The 21,312-nt window shown below is 41.1% G+C and overlaps 1 protein-coding gene across 2 annotated transcripts in view; it reads right to left on the bottom strand.

Annotated features, from left to right (window-relative positions):
• LOC310882115 (uncharacterized protein) overlaps positions 1 to 21,312 on the bottom strand; it is a 179,802-nt gene that overhangs the window by 122,190 nt on the left and 36,300 nt on the right. Inside the window, exons 1-2 of one of the 2 annotated variants that reach the window (XR_014572812.1) lie at positions 19,961 to 20,039; positions 18,111 to 18,179 (exon numbers count right to left, since the gene is read on the bottom strand). Coding sequence is in view for 1 of the 2 variants with exons in the window: in XM_083800405.1 (XP_083656531.1) it covers positions 5,377 to 5,464; positions 18,111 to 18,179 (157 nt within the window). In the remaining variant the exon portion in view is untranslated. Of the gene's footprint in view, positions 1 to 5,376; positions 5,465 to 18,110; positions 18,180 to 19,960; positions 20,040 to 21,312 lie in introns of those variants that run through there. The other variant, XM_083800405.1, reaches the window with a different exon arrangement.

Genomic DNA, 21,312 nt, shown 5'->3' with positions numbered 1-21,312 from the left:
GTATTTCCAATCAAAGACATCAAACATCTGAACTGCTGTTGTATCTTGTATCACTGAGGAGGTTTTTGCTTAAGAGAAAACAATGACAACGGCACAGCCATTCTGAATCTTTGCAGTCATTTCTATGTAGGTAGCTATAAATTACAGTATACTCTGACATTCTTTACCAACTACAACATTAAGCTGACAAATTATACTAATACAGTATGATTTCCAGGTGTATCCACATTTGCAGCATGTGTAAATTTCTCAAATAGAATCCGATGTTTGCTAATATGGTACGATCTAAGTTAATAAGATCAAATTATGTCTGATCATACTACATTAGTAAATGTCACATCAAATTAGTCATTTTCAGAATTATAATGAACCACAGAAAGCAACCAAAAATAACTTTTCCAACACAAGTAAGCAGCTGAAACTGAAATATGAACTAAATACCAAGCCCCTAGAGAATGTTTTTTGAATTCAAAGTTAGCTGAATTTTCTGTTCAGTCTTATTTCAGAGGGCTCTCATACATGATTTAAATCATGATTTGATTCAGAGCAGGGTTCCATGCAAAGGTCACTAATAGAGGCTGGAGATAAGTTCAAGAAGTAGAAGTTGGCAAAGTCACTGCTTGAAAGGCTGTTTGTTCGGGGGCAGTCGTCTTTCTGCAGGGCTGCGATCATTGCAACAGTCCCAGGTAGGAAAATCCACAAAAACCCACTGATCACAAATTTCAAAATAAAGTACATTAAATAGAAACTTGCTTAAATGATTAAGCTTTCTTCCTTTCAAGTGCATTATCAGAAGTGTTGTAATTAGTCAAAATTCCAGACTTCATAGGTTATTTTTCTTTTCTGTTACTGAAACCAAGTACCAATCAAGTGCACATTTCATATAAATCTCATTTATCTGCAAATATACAGAGCTTGATTTCTTTCCCTATTTTGTTCAAAGAAAACAGCTTTCATGGCTCAAGAGGTCCTAAGTCTGCCCTCCCCAGGTTCATCATCCTGACATCCCTGTCCATTTCTTTGATTTCAGATTCAGGGTTATCTTTTTCCACTCTCCTCTTCCAACTTGCAAAGCTTCCTACAGATTTCCTTCACATACCTGCATCTAAAGACAGAAGAGCAATTCAAGCATCCACATTAAAGCTGATGTCGTGAAGCAGAGACTACCTAAACATGGTGCCCATAATCTCAAAACCTACCCTAAAAACAGAAGGCTGAAGTCAGGTCTATCAAGCCCAAAGGATACCTCAAACGCACCCTTTCCCAAAGCCTTTAACAAGAGAAAAATAAATCTGGTACATGGCAGAAGCAGTAGCACAGGAGTTTAGAGGAATATTCAATTGACCAACATTCATCAGAAATGTGGGGAACCTCTCCAAAGCCTACCCATCATCTATTTTAGTGAAAGAATGCGAAGAAAAGAGAAAGACTCATAAAGGCACCATAGGGTAAAAGATTTATTCTGGGAGGCTGAGAACAGTCTCCTTAATAGGGAAGAATTTTACCCCTATGCCACCAGGTAAAGCAGAGTCCAGGAATTTTCCAGGCCATTGTATCAGCTCCAAGATACAAGGCTCATTTACTGTGGTGAGCCTAGAGACATTGGAAGGAAATGGTTACTTGAGTGATTTCATTTCTATCTTCACTCAGTTAAAATATATACACAATTATAGCTAAGTCTTCTGGATAAATCACCTTTATAACCCAGCTGACTAAATTAGGACAAGCTGAAAGCATTACATACTAAGCAAAAGGCATTTTTAACTTGTGTACAGAGTTTGGGGAAGCAAAGGCTAAAGTGGTGGTATCTAAGTCTGTGTTTTTAAAAAAGTAAAAATAAGAAAACAGTAAACAAGATGTCCACTGTTAAAGGCGGCTTTTCAGCTACTTTTTTTCAGAAAGGTGGAACATACATTAATCACTGTAACCTGTATTGTTTAATATTAATTTTCTTGATTTAGTATACACTGGCATATGCTTCAAAGGATATTATTCCCCACCACAATGGCTCTACCAACCCCTGTTGCTCATGACTTTTGTTTATTTGCTTGATATTTGTTTCTTTTTAATCCAAGCTGTCTGCATGAATTTTAACTCAATTATGGGTGTTTATATAAGGCAGTCTGTTCAGGGACAAAGTTGTTGATCCCCAGGGAAAGCATTGTTCCTATCCTGTCTGTATTTCAGCAGATTAGGTTTAAACCAGACCTATCATCAAAATACACTCACCACCATACAAGCTTTACATGTGTTTTGGTTTGAATGGAGTTGTTATAATAGACCAGCCTTTTGTTATTAGTAATTATGAATACTTCCATTGGATTCTGGTATGTCAGTGGACTAGGAACCCTTTGTTGTCTTTAAGCTAATGTCTACATTATTCTGCATTTTCTTCTTCTAATCCTTCCTCTATCCTGGAGGATTTTAGCAACATTTCACCATCATTCTGTTATGAAACTTGTTTTCCCTTGAGCATGTGGCAATTTCATTAGGTACCTGAGGATCGTATAAAAATCAAACAACATAAGCTTAGGCAAAGAAAAAACACTTCTACTTAGCTCAAGACAAAAATAAAAGCTCATGGGAGGAGGGGGAAAAAAAAAAACAAGGAAAGCATTATTTGCTGCATTTTGTTAACTCCTCACTGTCCATATAGTGGCTCTCAGATGGTAGCTGAGCAGTGGAAGCAGCCAGGCAGCTTCTGCTGTGCTCCTCAAGCCCTTCCCCATGCTGCAGCCTGGGACAGGGCACTGTGGAGACCCAGAGGCATCCCTGGACCACTGGCACCAGTCTAGGATTTGCAATAGTAAGTGCACCTTAAATAGGATATACATTTGTTTGGTTGCCTTTACCCTTCACGTGGGAACACAAACTATATCCTACAGTGATTCATCTTCCTCCACTCCGCTCTCCTTCTACATGCTCAATCCAAAATAACACGTTCCTTCTTGGCTGAACGTAGCTTAAAAGAAAAGTGCTGGAGAAAGCCAACTGTAGTTACACAAGATTAAATACGATGACCCAGGAGACGCTTCTGATCTTTTCCATGGAAATCAGATCAACAGATCCCAAAAATGTATGTCAGTTGGATGTCACATACTTTCTGTAAACTCCTATTTCTGACCTAGTCAGACCTACTGGGACAGCCTGATGGGGCAGGAAATCTTTCAATCACTTTAATAGGCAAAGAACTGCCCTTTTCATCACATCAAGGCAAACATGAGGTTCCTCCTCTTGTAAGAAACAGGTCCCTATTACATGCTTGAGCACTTTCTGAAATATTATTTGGCTGTGTATGAACACAACTGATGAGAGATGTTTTCACTGAACTCTGCTTTATAGGACCTAAGTGCCACTCTTGTTATCACCTCATTCACATTCATTTGAAGTAGCCATTCAGCAACTCAAGAGCTCGCAAGTGTAATGTTTGCGTTTACCAGATAAGTGACCTGGATTTAGCTTTCATCAACTTAAAAAAAGCATATATCAGGAGTAAACCACTCAAGCCAGCTTTCTGCGTAACATCATTGTACAACCAAGAGTTTGAATATACATACGGGTTCCAGCTAATTAAGCACAGTTCAGTGACACCAATACAGTAAGCAGCATAGCAAAGCTGGCAACAAAGAGAAGTACTTGGCAGAGAAGGCAGTGTGTGCTAACACTGTATGAATAGCATTTTAATCAAAGCCAGGTTTCCACAAGTCACAAGCCCCGATCTCTTGGTTTTGGCTTGGGTCTTTGGTTGCTTTCCTGTTACAGTCAAGCCCATTTCTTAGGATATAATTCTGTTACGACCCTCCTCACACCACCCACCAAAGCAAAGTAACATCAATAAACAGCAAGAGCAGTAAAACAAGCTTTTCATATGTTAATTTATGGTCACAACACGTGGACAATACCATGCAGGTCTTTGCCAGACACAGAAAGATGGAACATCAATCGATCTTGGGAGGGTTTCAGTGCAGCAACTGTAAATAGATCACTTTTTCCAAAAAGGAGAGTTTAAAGTTGAAAATGGCTCATATGAAATTGGTTTAAAATTCATTAGTGCCAAATTAAACTGAATGCTTCCCAAGCTTCTTTTTAATAGGGTTGAGAGACTGCAGAAACCCCTTCTTTTAGTTTAAGTATTTTGACTGGAATTTTCAAGGCAAAAGAGGATTTAATTGGCCAATGCCCATTAGCCTTGAGTGAGAACCAGGCAAACTAGTCCTCAAATTGGCTTTAATCATTGCAGCTTAAGATTTAGAAGTAGAAATAAGATTCCTCCTTTTGTTTTTAGAAGTGAGTCATGCTTATGAGCAAGAAAATTAAAACAGGTCTTTATTCATTGCAGGAGAATTACAATATATTTGGAGACGGAAACATGCAAAAGCTTTTTAAATTCCTCCAGGGTTACCCACCCCAAACTTTCCCAGCAGCTGTCCTCTCTTCTGAAGTTATATACACCCCTTGGACATGAGAGGTGCCTGCCTCATGATAGTCGTCTGAGAACTGATCAACATTCAGGGAACAGCAGGAATTACCGAAGAAAGGTTTCAGTGAACAGAATAGTTTTCTTCACTGCAAGCACATTGGCTTACATGTCCTGGCTGGCCCAGGCAGACACCATGCGATCTCAATTTTATTATCTTCAGCATTATTGAACAATCAATTCCAGTCTCATCTAGTGCCCTTGAATTAGAGGATGTAACAGCATTTTTATCTGTGCTTCCTAATGAGCAGCCCTCAGTGACCTTCATGAACTGAGGTTGGTGGAACATATTATTCTTTGTCTGAGCAAATTCCACAACCCAACAGGACAGTGCAGACGATTTCTATCATTCCACTTATGCCAGCACAATCCAAAGCAGCACCTCTGTGCTTCCTCTGCAATAGACTGCCTGTTTTAATACTCTCCTACCACTAAGTTATCTTTCTTTTTTAGCATTAGACAGGAGGCAGACCTGTTCAAGGCAGTGTTAGGCAAGGGTGGTCTAGGGTTTAAAAGTCCATCTAAAGCCTAGTTTTTCTTCTATTTCCATGCCAAACCTAATCCATGGCTGGCCTGTGCCTACAGCACACCAGACAGACAAGGCTCAGCCCATTCCTTGTGCATCCACCCCATGGCAGGATTAAACAGACACAGCATCTGTTTCCTTCTACAGAACTGTTGCACACACAAAGAACCTCCCTATTTATCTCTTACACATACATGCACATTGTTAATTACTGAACCCCATAGAGTCATTTGTTCCTTCCAAGAGACAAAAAAAATAAGATTACTTATTCTTCATTCATACTGGGTAGAGTATTTCCAAGGCAGAGACCACAACTGCCCAGAGAAGTCAAAGCCCTTCTCTCAGCCCCTTATCACCAAAGCTGTAGCCATACCTTATGGAGCTCCATGATACCAGAGTGCTTCCAAAAACCTGCTTCTGCTTGCACATGCAAGCACCCAGGTGGATCCCAACCTCCTTCCCTACAGGGCAGATAAAGCACAGAAAGGTCAGTGCAAGGCCCCATTACCAGGGTCAAGTCCTACTCTTAAAGCAGCTACCTCTTTTCTTTAAGATATAACCATCAACAAGAATATCACTTACTTTAAAAAAAATAAATGAGGTCTGGAGACACTCTTGTATAAAGCTTTCCATTAAGATTGCTTAGCTTACCTCAGATCTATTGTTCTGTTTTATTAACACTTGCTTCTTTTCCTCCCATTCCCTTCTCTGGTTTAATCTCCTCATCTGTCTTCTCCCCATTTGACTTTTGTCTCTTATAAAAGAAGCACAGATACAAGAAGCAAACAGAGCTGCCTAAAATCAGCATCCAAGTAGTTGCTCAGAAACAACAAGGCAACAGGGCTTAGAACACTGCTAAAAGGGCAACTTCCAAAAGAAGACTCAGCTTCCTTACCTAACACCAAACATCCTCATCAGGAATAAAAAGGGGATGTAGCAAGTAAGCATGATCTTCTCCCCCTTCCTTACCAAGTCCAGCCTCCACACTCCCTATTTTCAGCCAAACAGGCTTGCTCGAGAGAAGGCATTTTATAGTGTGTAAGGGAATCCTGTAATTCGTGACAGCTGTCCTTACCCCACCACCCCAAGTGCTTAGGGCATGCAGCTGTGGCCTCTCTTCTGCTAAAGAGAAGGACTTAACCCCTTCCCTGCAATCCCCCCATGAAGCCTACAGACACCAGAGCAGCCAAAAAGTTAACAAGAACGAGGACTTTTCATGTAACCTTGTGCACGTGATTGCTATCAACTTTGCAGCTGAAACAGATTTCATTTCTAAACACAACTGTTGCCAGGCTTTACTCTTCCCCTGCAGAGTGACCACACCACATGCCATTCTGGTTTCCTGTTTTAGTTTCAATTTTCTTATTTTCTGGGATTTCATCACCTGGCAATGAAACACAGTCCCCTGAGGTTCCCAAACAATGCTGAGTTCAGTAGATCTGCTGCATGCAGAGCAGAGATAACAGATGGTGAGTTTGAATTAGTGATAGTTCAAATCAGACAAACACTTTAAAGACAGCATCCCAAGGATCCCCAAATACTGCACTTGGGTTCACCCTGCAGAGAGGGGCAAAGGCACGTGAACTGGATTTCTTGGCTATCTTCAGAACTATTGTTCCATGTGTCAGAGGAAAATATCTCCCTGATAGCAGGGGTATTACCAGTAACTGCAAAAACGAGGTGGCAGAGTAGGTATTGAGTAGGGAGAGGACCACGCACTTCAGGCACGTTAATGTGCTCGCTGGAGATTTATTCACAAGTGTGCATCCCCCATCTGTCCTGAAGACATTTCGCTCCTCAGCCTCAGGGTTCCCATGCATGTGCTCAAGTGTATCACCACTTCAAAGCCTCCTGACCTGGAACTTCTCTAAGGATCAAATCTCATTCCCCACCATGCTGCTGTATGTGGAAGCAAGTCATTGTTTTGCAGTGGTTTCCCCAGAAAGACAAGCAAAAGCCCCATGTGCAGTTAAGGAAGAAGAATTCTGTGAAAAACAAATTCTTGCAAAACAGTGGGGCTTGGCCTGAAGCCTACCGTATCCTATGTGAATCACAAGTATTTTGGCAAGCTGGTGAAGTTAAATGCACCAAAGTTAGAGCAGAGAAGAAAGCTGACCTTTTAGCCTCATCAAAACCAGTGTGTGTGTGTGTGGGGGGGTATTTATCCAAAGACATTGAGGAGGGCGCTGAGCTCCCCATTAGTGCCACCACGTACTGCACTGTCATTTCGTATGGTAGCAGCCATAGAGCTGCAACACGCCTTTCCCCTCCCATCAAAACAGAGCTGCATCTGCCCTTAGCACTCCTCAGATCTGATTTTGGACTCTGTAGGTGCAGGTTTGCACTGCAAGCTCCCGCATGCCATTTGGCAGGGTTTGACGCCATTATAACACAATTAGTCTGGAGCCCTCTCCCTTTGGACTGGGAAGAACAAGCTACAACTTTACTCAGCCCACACCCTCACTGAGCTGCACCTTTTCTTCTACATCTGGAGCTGGTCACTGAGGAAGTCAAACACTGTAAATATATTTTTAAAACACGAAGACTTGTAAACGCTGTGAGAAATGATTACCGGCTCTAAGTGATCAAGAAGAAATACATCCTTTCATAGATGTGAACCATCTGACCTCAGAAAAGAAAAGAATAATAAATGAGGGCAAGAAGTTGCTATTGCGTACAGTTGGCTCAATCCTAACTACACTACACAGAGATCTGGTGACATTAGGGTCACACTGAGTGTCACTGTGTGCTGACCCCACTTATAGATGTTAGAGATGGATGATTCCTTTGTATTTTTGAACAGTTGGAACTTGTGTGGGCTTAAATGCAGGAGGATGGCAGTACTAGAGGCCTCCTGATAGATGGCTAGATGGGAATGATTAGTTTAATTAATTTCTTGGTCATTGTAGGGATCAATTCTGGTGTTGTGGCCCATTAAGTTGGTTTGGTTTATCCCACAGCACTTGGTCATTATTAGCTCAGAGTCAATAAGCCACGTTGTGCAATCATAATCAATAGATGAAAAAGAATTCTGAAGGAAAAGAAAGAAAAGGATGGATTTTGATCTTGCTTAGATCAATAATTTCCCAGAAATTGGTGGAATTCCCTGATGTAAAATCAATGTGAGCAAGTTTAAAATTGAGTTGTTTTGCTTTGTCAAGAAGACAAAATAGAGAGCTTGGATTGTGCCTTTAAAGTCAGACGGTTATAGATTAAACTTTATTTGCAATATGTTGCTCTCCAGAAAATTTCTGCCCATTTATAAGCTTGAAATATCTATGTTCAGAGGGAGAAAAAAGGAGGGATTTTGCACATCTGTCTGAAAGAAACCTTTGATGGTACTTCAGGTCAATCACCGTTCGCCAAAATATTTACTTTCTGTCCTCATCTAAGGTAGTGTAACTGATTCTCCATTTAAAAACATTAGTATTTTCATTTAGGACCCACCATTGGAGATGTAGATAGATGGACCATATCCATAAATAGGTGCTTCCAAACCGTAGAATGAAATATATATGGAGGTAAAAGAAGCTGGTTTTGTTTCTGCTCCTTTGAAAAAGTTCCCGTATAGTTTTTAAATTACTAATGGCAAATACTGATGCACATTTCACATAGAACTCCAAAAGTTGTGTAAAAACACACATAGCAGGTAAACGCATGCTCTGCTGAGTTCAGATATAATTGGGCTGTATGGCACCATTCAGTAAAGCAAACAGCAGGCTGTAAAAGCTTACATATATGTATTAACTCCCAGGCTATGCACAAGCAGACGAGGATCCCCTTATGCATGCAAATTAATGGGCTATAGAAAGCTCTTCTTTCATGTCCAAGCAGGACAGGGATTAGTGAGTTCCCTGATTTTCACCTCCAGCGTTTGAACTTGTGTTTGACCACTCATCCAAGCAAGGTGTGAGTGAGTTGTGTGGTCTTACCCTGAGAATGTCGTAAATTCTGTGGATGCTGCAAAAGAGCGAAGCACACCTTGATCTAACAATCTGCCTCTGCTTAAAATTTCAGAGGAAGCATTTGGTGGAAGAATGAGGCAGTGTGCTGACTGCAGGCTCTGAGAGCTTGGTGCGTAGCGCATATCTGTCCACAGCAGCGATTTAGGAAGTCAGAGGCTGCGATCTGCAAAGGGTACATGCAGGGGTTACTGCCGGGTAACCCTCAGCATGAGCCCATGGACACTCGGTTATTTCATAGTAATTGCCTATTTCTCGCCGTTACAGCATCTCCTGTGTACAAGACATCCCACTGCTTAACTGGGCATTGCTCATTTTCTAGGCAGCTGGCAAGGAGCAGCTCTTAGGGGCAGTCAAGGAGCTACAACTTCAATGTCTTATTTTCAGTGCGGGACTTGTTCAGCCCCTTGTTCTGTAAGAAATTACAGCTCCAACAGCAATTTATAATCACTGATATCTGGTAATGTCGCTCCTCTGAGCTCTTCTAAGCATCCTAGCCAAAATGATCAGCTTTGGCTCTCAGATGTTCCTTCACTTACAGTATAGAGGTTTTTGTTGTTGTTGTTTCTTCTTTTTTATTATTTTTTTTCTTTTTCCCCTGCAAAATATTACATCTGTGCATGAAGTAAATCATTTTAGAGTTGTGACATCTGGCAGACCCCCAGAAGCCCAAGTGCTCACTATGCACAAGCCAAACTCTCAGCAAAGGGATTGCCTGACTCTCTGAACCCACCTCTTCAGGCTAAGTCTTTTCAAGGAGAGAAAAACATGGTACCTTACAAGAGACTGAGGTAGGAACTTCACACCCCAACCGAAGATCTGCTCCTGTTACTGTTTTACCTCTTTTCCAGTTATTGGTTGCTTTTTAATGATGTTTAAAACGTCTACTTTGATTGGAAAGCACTGTCAGCATGGAGTAAAGTTTGTGATTAAGAACACACATTAAGAACACACATTCCAAATGGTCTGTAAAACTGCTGGAGCATCATTACAAACCTCCAAGGGCTGTAGGTGTTTCAGTCTCCAACATCACCTACAGGCTGTTTTGCTACAGCTATGCGAAGTACGATAGTGACGAGGGGATGTAATGACAATTTTTTCTCTGTAGACGCTTGTGGTGGGATTCTTTGCCTCTACCTTTTGCCATCTAAGATTTAAACACCAAGTCACATAAGATCCTTCTGCAGACACTGGAGAAAACCAGGCACCTCCTGTTCTCTGATTTTGGAGGGCTCAGAGGTGCCTATACATCTGCAGCAGCTCTATATCTCAGCTTGATGCCAGACTCCCAGATGCTTTAAATTGGATGATACGTTCCTTACATTAACTGTGTGCTGGGAACAAAAACGCCCTGGCACTGGAGGCTTTCTGCAGGTCAGAAACTGCTGCATTGTGAATATTATGCAGTTGGGGGTGACAACAGAAAGGTTGAGAGAGTGTATTTTAAGGTGGAGATGGAAGGTCAGGCCTGGGCACAAAAAAGACTTTTTATCAGACATTGCCAATTGGTGCATTAAACCATACCCTGCTGCAAGGCAGAGCAACAGCTCTTTTGCATTGCATGGGTGTCTACCACTGATATAATGCATAACTGTGCTTCCAAAAAGTAATATGAGTTGGTATTGTGTACATTTGAATGTTTTGCTTTTTCTTCCCTCTTAGAGCAAAATTACTGTCTTACCTCCCTTCATTCATTAAATCGAACCCAAACCTTGCTCTCATTGCAACGAAGAGTATTCCCCACTGGAAACACTTGCTCTCATGCTGAGACCCTGTCAGCTCACTTTCAGCCTAAAGCAAAATTTTCTGGCTGGGTTTATAAGCTCCTCAGTATAAGAGGCTTATAATGGAAATTGCAATTTCGGCTCAACTCTGACAGCCTGCTTGCCCTGCAATGAGACTTTCAGTACTCTACCAGACTAGCACACAAGCCCTCAGGCAGTATGAAATGACCAGTTCCCTGTGTGACAGCCAAGACTCATGACTAGATTCAACTGAGTGGTACGTTGCTCCGCTGATTTGTTTTTATAGGAAAATAATTAATTCACAGTGACTGACATTGTTTTATTTCCACCCCGTCACTGACATCTTGTCTGAGTTACATCAGATCCCACAAATTGCATATCTTTTTTGGCTGCTGATGCTCTCTACTCCCTCTTCTTTAGCATGATACTCATTATAATCTGCTCTCTTATACTAAGGCCAAGACTCCTGCTGTGTTTCCAGGTAATGTATTCTATTAGTGAGTGATTCATTGGGGAGGAGAGAGGAAAGGGAGAAGAAAAAGCCTTGAGAGGAAAAATGGCCAAGTTTCAGGATTTCTGACTCTCTGAAATAGTTCCAAAATTCCTTGGTGTTCTGGAGGTCTTTCTCTACATGATGAAAGCACTGGGCTTTTGTATTGTTTGCTTTATTTTGCAATATTTTATGATTCTCATATATTCTGAGTTGTGTTGATTTGTGACTAGTTTTTCATCATTACCCCGGGAGGAATTTTCTCTGAAAACACAGGAAAGAAACAACGCCCTGATGTGAGACACTGCAAATGAGCAACTGCCATCAGACGATGGATTCTGTTATTTACCCAGTTCTTGCAGAATACTTATGACTGCAGTATCTGATCACCTCCCAAAATGATAAAGTGAAAATAAGGGCATCACTCTTCCCCTCCCTCCCCTTCCCATTTACCTCCTGCATCAGCTCCGCAGGCTATTGCATAGCGAGGAAGAGGCACAGTCTTTCCCAGCCAGGGAAGAAGGCTCTATGATTAAAGAGGTAACCATGGATGCAAAACATGTCAGCTCAATTCAGTTCCCTAACGCATCTTTTCTGGAGTGAACCACCTAGTACAGATTATCTTAAGTCCCTTGATTTGTAATGAAACCAATAGATGTTATAGGTTTAAACCTTGTTAGAAAATAAGAATCCAGTCTTTCGATGTCTCAGATGCAATCTGTGAAATGAGGATATTAGCGTCTCCCTGACTCACAGGCAATAATTGATCCACGTAGATATAGAAAGCACTCAGATTCTGAGGTCATGGGAGCTGTAGAAATATCTAAGAATGATGACTCCATCTCCTTGCTCTGGGGTTATTCTTGATTTTCAGGAATATAAAAGAGACCAATTTCTCATCATTCATATTTGAGAGTACTTCCACAAAACAGTGATTCTCAACACTAGAATTCAGGGGCCTAATTTCCTATGGATTTGTGTCTCTATGCCAGGAATCCCCCTGGATCCTTTAATAAGCACTGAATTCATGATACAGCCATTCTCTTAACTTGGCACTAATAGGATTTCTCTTCTTTGCCCAGCCACCCACAGTCATGAAATGTGTTGAGCTTATTCTTCCTACCTGCCTGTAAGCAGCCACCGAGGCTCATTTCCACCAAGAAATTGCCTTCATTCATTTAAAACATTCATACCCTCAGCTGCAACAGCAGAAAGAGTATAGAGCCTAATACAATTAATTTTCAAGCCAGCTTTACTTACATTGGAACAAAATTGCTCTTTGCTTTCAGTTCCGATCTCCTGGAATACTTTTGTCATTTCAAATTCTGTTTGTGTCCCTGACACTATATTGGCATCAAATCAGCATAAGATAAGTGAAAATCAGTAATGGAAGTTTAATCTATGTAATTCAAAATCTTGGCTTCACTCTACAGCACCAAGGTAGATACAGAGTATTCTCACTGCAGCTGGGAGAGCTGCTCCAGATGTGCTCGTACAAATGAAAGCAGATCTGCCAGTATATCCACATCTAGGGAACATGAGTAAAATCCTGGGGGTAAATCAGCTTTGTAATTGGTTGTACTGGGCAATAATTTCATCAGGACTTTTTTTCTGGAACAAGAGAAAGTGATTCCACTAGCTTAGAAGGGTGTTTCTATGTCCCATATTATTCCATAAAAGAAAATAAAGGCAACAAAAGCTAATTTTCATTGGAATTGGCTTGACTGGCTTTATAAAGGTTTGTAATAAAGAAACACCAACACTGAAAAATGAATACCAACCCAGTTTTTAACGAAATCTTCTAGTGCAGCCTGCATTTTACCCATTTTTTTCCTTCAAAAGCAAATGGACATATTTTTGGAGTATATATAGAACAATGTCTTCTGGACAGCTTTCGCATTAGGTGTCATTTTATGAAGCTGAGTTTCTTATTCTTGGCTATTCACACTAAAGCTGCAGCTCTTATGAGCACATTTTAATGTATCAATTTATATTCAGAACAAAGAACATAGGGTTATCCCATCATCAAAAATCCTTATGAGCTCGAATTTTTACTGTTTCCATCATGTAGGATTATGGTTTCCATAAGAAAAATAAAACAAGGTTTTCTTTTCTTTTTTTTTTTCTTTCTTTCTCCCACAGTTTATTTTTGGAATACCAAATACTAAAAAAAAAAAAAAAAAAAAAGCATTTGTTGTATGTTATAGATTGGAATGGAATGTGCCTGTTCCCACAAATGCACTAACCTGCTACCCACATGTGTAGTCTGGCACACTGACTGAATGCTGGTTATCTCATGTAAAGACCCACGGGATGGTTTGGGTCTGATCTGTATTATCTAGTTGGGCAAATTTTTGCAGTATCAGACAGCGCCAGGTAAGGGTTTCTTTCCTCCACTTCTTTTTTTTCCCTAAAACATTAAGAAACTCTAATATTTGGATAGACTCTAAATGATTTATGTGAAAGTACTGAAGTGTCTATTAAAGATGCTCAAGCAGGGGAGTATTCACTACTGTGAAGTAGCCAAAAAATCATCTGTTTCTTCTCACCGATACTCAGAAATCTGCTACTTATTCACAAGACAATGAGATGACATGTCAGGATTGTACCATTTGCCAGAAAGTATGTGTGTGTTTATCAAGGCAGCATGAGGCTATAACTCTCAAGGAGATTTTTTTCTTTTTTTTCTAGTGAAAAACTGCAAGAAAACATCAATTTCTCCACCTTCACATGTGATTTCTTTTGAAACAGCATTTTGATGGAAAATGCCCTACTCAGCTCTTCTTTGCATAAATTCTTGTAGGACTGGAGTCTGATTTCTTCAGTACTTCTTGGTGGGTGAGAGCATCCTTTGAGGGCAGAGCCTCTTTGCAGCATACCAACCTCTGGGGATGTGCACCAGCACAGAGCTCCATGGGTGCCCTTGCAGGATCGGGGTCTTTTCTGGCATTTTGGAGTTTTCATTTACGTAATCCTCCCTGAAGAGGCATGCTTTAGGTATTTGCTCCATTTAGGCCCATCACCTCAGCAGAGGAAAGGGGGGCAAAGACAGAATTCACACTGAGATGGGAAGGAGCTATGTTTTATAAACATCTCTGTCCATCAACTTAAATTTCTTTGCCTTTTTTATTACTTCCTATCCTATCATTCCTTTGCACAACAAACTCCTTAGGCAAAACCTTCAGATTTCAAGCGCTTTTGTGTGTTTTGCATTTTTACAGGGTGCTCCACCTCTTTCCTGGAGTCTTGCCACAGCTTTGCAAGTAAGTAAGAAGAGAAGACATTGGACTTGGGAACCAATCCAACTGCGTATTTACACCAGATAATGCTGGAAACATTTCATCCTGAGACTGTACTCCTCACTCACTTTGCTTGGAAAGAGAATATATGCCATATGTATGGAGAGAAAACGTTTTACAGAAAGCTGGAGAAATCCTTATGAAAAAAAAATCCTAAAAGATTCCTAAACCTCACCCATAACCCATTTTAATAGAAATAGTGTTCCAGCTCTTATAAATAAATAAATAAATAGATAGATAGATACCCAAAGGTACTGAAGATCATCGGGTCCATTTTCCAGAAGGAGTTTGCTTTGGTTGCTTTCAAATTCCAGGGCTTGTTTTCTTTGCTACGTCTCTTTCTGTTAATCCCTTGGGAACTTAAACTGAGATGGAGTTTGCAGGAAGCATCCTGAGTGATGCCACCCAGCAAAGTCCACGTGTTGTCTTGATGCAATTCATTAGTGATTTATACATTGCTGATAGCTGAAACAGCTACTCCGTGTTTGACCCAAACCTGGGACACTGCAGGAGAGAGCAATGAGTGTTGAGTATTTGTATGTATGAGGAAACAAAAATAGAGAAAACCCGGCCTTCTGGCCACTACTTTTCTTCACTTTAAGTGTTTACCCAGGCTTTCTTGTATCTCTGCATCTAGCATTAGCCCCAGACTTCCACAGCTCTGTTTTCCTTATTAACCTAGAGAGGAATAACTGAAGGACTCTGGTGTGCAATGCATCACAGAAGCCCTCACAGGGGTGCCATGGCAATCGGCTGGACACCAGCATTTGTTTTTTTAATGCTCTGGGGAACAGACCAATACTTCAGAGAGACTAAATAAGTTGTCACAAACTAAGTTACTCAGAGCTCAATACAGTCAAAGTTTTCCCTGCAGAGGTGGTAACAAAAGGACTAAACTGTGTTTTGGGCTTCACATTCAGAAACATCCACCTTTCTGCAAAAACAGTCAACTTATTTCTTTATCCTCTTTTAGCACTGTGAGAGATGTTCAGGCTCCTGTGCATGATGATGAAAGTCTTCAGCTGCTGGTGAGCCAAATGGGAGTTGAAAATGCTCAGGTTCTCCCTGCTGTTAAGTGGGTTTCTGACCCGACGTGGTCACAAGACTGCAATACCTGCTCCTGTGGGAGTGCCAATGGTGGTGGTTGATTTAAAATTAAGGAAAAGCTTGTAAACTCAGCCAGACTGCACCAGAGCAACGTGCTGTCTCCAGCAATGCTCAGCAGAAGATGCTCTGGCAAAGTGGCTAAAACTGAGGGTCCTTACAGAGCCACCTCGCCCAGATATATCCCCAGAGCTGCCACACACTTTCTTCTTTCTGAGGGTGATGGTGCTCTCTCAAAGGTCCAATCCAATCCGCTTTCATGGGACTTGGTTGTCTCCCTGCAGCCAAAGGGCAGCAGTCTCTCTGTGGTTTGATTTTCGCCTTTAGCCTGCAATGCACATCTGAATCTTGTTCCGTGCTCTCAAAAATCTGTCCCTAGCACAGATGAGTAATATTTCTAGCCCTCCAAAAAGAGAAAGGGAATGAAGGACAAAAATGTCCCTTCATCTGTCTTTTGCATGCTGAGTTTTACTGCAGATTTATTAACGTCTGGACAAAATCATTAGCATTCTTTAAAAAGTCCAACTCTCCAGCCAAAGCTAAAATTAAATTGATAGATTCTCCTTGACTCTCAGTTATTAGGTGAGTGCAGAAAATTTTCATAAACATGAAGGACCTTGACACAGCAATCTGAAAATTGCCCGTGTGATAAATTAAAGATTTTTTATAATATAATTTCTCATTGCACGTTTTGCCCTGCTCCTTCTTCCAAAGAAGGTTTTTGTATATATTTTAGCTCCTTCACTTTGTCACAGTTGCAAGAACTTTTATGTGACTGAGCTGTGTGTTTTGAGACATCATCTTTGCCAAGTAGCTCTAGCAGTGAACAGGAAATAAAAATGTGAGCAGTGCTGTTCAGCATCGCTTCAAGACTTCATAGTGTGCTATAGTTTGCTTCAGATGTTCACAACGATATTCTAATTAACAATCCCAGTGGATTTGCTTTCTAAGAAAACTATCATTTACATGATAATGTTTTGTGTCTCAGATAGAAACTGCAAAAATGCACTGAAAAGAGAAAGATGGAAAAAAAAAGCCTGTGCTGCAAGGACATTTATATATGAAAATTGGGTCAGAAATCACTTACCAAGATTACAGCTATCAGGACTACTATGTTTCCAGCTGGAAAATTGGGTTTATCAAACTGATGCTTAATTTTGATGATCTGATTGGAAATCTGACATTGTGACCTGCATACAATATCCATCAGCCCTCCCATTTCCATGTAAATGAGAAGAGAATTTAGCCCACTGCATATGACGGGAGTTTGCCTTAATATGTGATGAAAGTTTGGGTCCGACTTGAGACACAGATCTGAGGGGGAAAAAGCAGTATGAAATGTAGTCACAAATGTAATCCTGAGATATATTCTTCCTGAACTTAAAGCTGTAGAAACAAATAGTACTGTGTAGCCATGTATATTTTATTAGATTAGTCCAAAGTCCCTATAAGTAGAATTTAATTCTTTTTTTTTTTCCTTTCTCTTTTTCTATTATCCTTGGTGATAGTATCCATATATCTCAAAGTAAGGTAATTTTACAGATTCTATTTCACCTTTTTATAAATATTTACATTTTCTCCTATTGCCGTTTGTTTCGTGTAACTCACACTGTCACCATCTCACTGTTAGTCACAATTTCATTGCTTGTAAAAGTGTACAACATTTTTACATGTAGGATGAAAGGGATAAAATTCCCCTTTTGCTGGTGTAAAGAGCACAACAAGTTAATTTATTTCAAGATATATTTTTCCCCCAGATTTTAGCAGTTAATAAATTTGCTATTTTGCTTTAGAGAAACTGAACATTTTGCTTTCTCTGACAGGGTGTTGGAGGCTCGGTGCCACCCTTAATTACCACAAACCATCGGAAATCCATTGACTTAGGTGGAGCTATAGCACTTCATAACAACTGAAGACCCGGTCTCCAACACGCTATGAAAATCAAGTTTTCCTGGAAATGCAGCACAATGAACTTACAACCTAAATAGGGAAAATGTTTTCCTTTGTGGGCTTGTTTTACTGCACAGCCAGTTAGTAAGGCACCCAGCATTATGGCAACCTGGCAATTTTATGGTGCTGTTTTAGAAAGAGATGCTCCCAGTAAGAGGCTTAAACACTCAACTTGGCCATATCCCTGCCAATTTTTCTACAATTTCAATATTTATTTTTTTCTGCTATGAGGACTAAGATTACACTGCTTTTGGCTCGTGGCATTTTAGCACAACCATTCTAAAACAAATACAAAAAACCTACATAGGCAGAAGTTCAACCTATATATATATACACACAGATATATATGTATGGGAAAATTATTCTTTCTCCAGGCTCTGCAGTCTTCGAAGTGGCTGAACTAGTTCAGTTCACGTTTCCAGAAATAGCCTTTTCAGGCACACAGAGAGCTCATAAAATGGGAGGTGAAGTTTTGAGAGATGGCAGCAGGGGACTGGGACAGAAGCTGTTAAGCCACCCTGGCCATTTTCTGGGCTTGCAATCCCACCATGACTCACCAGTCAGCTTCACCGAGCTGGGATCCCGAGCCCCACATTGTCTAGTTTGCTCCAGCAGTTCTTTTAAATCTGCAAAACAAGTTAGAGACAAAACAGAAAAATTAGTCTGGTGACTTATGTAGGTGGATGATTAATTGCTCTGAGATTGCAGCCATGATTACAGAGCTTTCATCTCAGGTGACACTAATTAGGTTTTTTATTCTTCTGCACACACACATGGTATTAGAGCAACTTCACTGCAAGAGTGCCAGGGAGGCTGCTTGCAAAGCCCCTCAGCTTATCATCACCAACCAACCAGCCTTAAAAACTACTCATCCAATACACGGTTTATTGAAGTATGGCATCATCTTGGTTTATGCAGGCCTCTGCTCAGGACAAAGCGTGTTAACTGAGTTTAGGAATACAGTTTTACCAATCACCTGGTTTAAATCAATGCCCAGGTATGCCAGTCCTCCAGCTGCAGAACAGACAAACAGGAACCAAATCTGTTGCATACACAGCCCAGAGTCAACACGGGCATTTTTCTTCCTGGTATTTGGGTAAAGCTCAGGCAAAGCCAGCAGTCATAGGAGACATCTGCATTGCCCTGGGCCCAATGGAGTTGAGGAGGACCTGGGGTAGGTTTGTAAGGAGTCCAGAGGAGCTGGCCACTGATGTCACACAGGTTCTGACGCACCAGCCTCAAAATGCCTGGCAGGGGGAGAGCAGTCCCTGCCCCGGTTTGTAAATGTAAGTACGGTCAAGGAGAGCTGCAGAAGAGCCGTGTGCCCTGATGGGCATGGGGCTGTTTCTGCAGAGCACAGGGAGTTCATCTGGTTACATGAGGGATGGGGAGTAAGGCTGCTCATGCAGGGAAACAAGGAGGAGGTAGAGGGGCAAAGCAAAGCATGGGAAAGAACGTGGGAAATTCAGGAGGCAGAAAATGAAATGAACTATAAGTGCTTATTCAACATAAATATTTCTCACCCTGGGAGAACCCTGTTTTTCTGAGCATATCCAACATCATGGCCTCACATGGAACAAATTAACTTGCAGCCATGACCTACATTAGGATCAGAAAAGACTGTTCTAGCTAAAACAAAGTTGTGAGCTGATGTTGTCAAAATACTGAGCTGTTGTTTTCTTGCAGCCTTTAGGATGATCCCCTGCAGCAAAAGGCTTCAATGTATTCAGCAGCAGAGCATGTCTGCTAATAGCTTTCAAGCATTTAAATCTTCAAATCCCTGGGAAGCATGGCTATCCCTCAGTCATTAGCCTCATTTGATCTAATGGGACAAGCACAAACAAGAGCAAAGCCTACAAATCGCAGCAGAGGAAACAACATTTCCCAGAAACATCCAGTAGGTGTGAAATATCTGGAGTCCCCAGCAAAACCACATCAAACCAGTGATATATATATGTACTTGGCGCATCTGTGCTGGTTTTGAAATTGCTTTAGACCTTTTGAATCATATCCAAAGCAGCAAAAAGCCAGTCTAATCTCATCTTCTGCAGAAAAGACAAAGCAATATCTGTTTGTTCAAGTGGCTCATGCACGGAGATGAGAGTCGTACACAGAAGTCAAACCAAACATAAACACTTCCTAGCATAAAGGGCATATCCTATTTTTTAAGCCAATTTTTTGCAACCTGAAGACTCCATCCTAAGAAAGCAGAGATGGGTCTCAACCAGCACACTGAGTTGCAAGTACAGGAACAAAGCCCCTTCCCTTCCCTCCGCCTGGTTTTCCCATCTCCGTATGTATTCGGCAGTCAGGCTTTTGCCTTCCCTTACATTCCCTGTATCCCAAATTCAGCCTGCACCTCCTGTGCAAAAATTACCCTCCTGAGAAAGGATTTGCAGCAGCCTACCATAACAAAAAGCTCCACTGTGCTCCTGCCACTCCATTCCCCAAGGCTTCAGCAGGCAGATATCCTAACCCACGAGCAAACAGCCTTTACAATGAACTTAAATACCAAGTTGCAATTAGGGAGGCTGCAGTTGATGACACATACACAGAAAAGTATGACAAGACTGATGAGACAGAAGGAGTGCCACCAAATGTCATCAGACATTATCAGCCGTTGCTGGGCCTGGAGCTTTCCCAGGGAAGCTTGCCAAGGAGGCAAGAGAGTACAAAGTCTGCAACTCAGTGGCAAGTAGCCTCAGAGAGTAAGAGACCCGGAGCTGTCGGATATAAATCTCCAAAGGCTGGTGAAAAAAACAACTAGTGAAAGCAAGTAAAGCAGCAGGGAGAGAACTCTGGAGGCAAATGATAGAGCATCACCGAACCATATGCAACCCTACAAAGATAATGGCCCTAAATTACCTCTCACTTGCATTGGTTCATTAAGAATTTGATAGAGCTCTACTGGTGCTGCTGGAAGCCTGCTCAGAGAGCTAAGTGGACTCTGGATCAGGCCCTGGGACTGGAAAATATATTAGGTCATAAAGTACAGTATTACATATTTTATAAGGGAACAGCTATCAACATCTGCTCCACCCATGGAACATACAAAAAACAGCTGGAAATAAGAACAGCTGCGCATATTCCAGGCTCTCTTTAGCTGCAGCTTCTTCCAGCTACTTCTGAGCTCATGCTAGAAAGACATTTCTACAGCTCCCTGTCTGTAGGAGGAATCTTACAACACTGAGAAAACAATTACGCTCAGTGACATATGTGAGTAAAATAATTATAGCATAAATAAGATATGCTTGACATTATTGTCAATTATTTGCAGTAACCTCTGCGTATGCAAATGCGGACGATGAGAGCTGTGTTCGCAGGCACCTTTAATAAGTGCTTCTTACATCACAAATTTTCAGCCAAGGTTTTGGCATTTTCTAGCCTGATTTAAAACTCTGATAGGACTACAGTCCAAGTCAGAGCAACCATTGCTTATACATAAGATTCTCCTGTTAAGGTCTGCACGGAACAATGGGCAACAGGGGACACGTAGCGGGTGGAGATGCTGCTAATGAGACTACTACTTATTCCCAAGGCAGAGATTTTTAGATTTGTACTAAATTACCTGCCTCTTGGGCAAAATTCCTCACTCACACGGCTGATTTCGATCACACATTCTGCACTAGATCCATTTGCAAGTCTACCACTATGTCATCTGCACTTCCAAGAGGGGAAAGAGAGATATTAATCTGTAGACGGATGGATCCATGCTGCAATCTGGACAATTTTGCATTTCATTTCTTTTCCGTCATGTCT

The sequence above is a fragment of the Anser anser genome (genome assembly GCF_964211835.1).
Source record: "Anser anser genome assembly, chromosome: 15".
Lineage (NCBI taxonomy): Eukaryota > Metazoa > Chordata > Aves > Anseriformes > Anatidae > Anser > Anser anser.
Note: the sequence above shows the minus strand (reverse complement) of the source record. Positions and strands in the feature narration are given on the sequence as shown.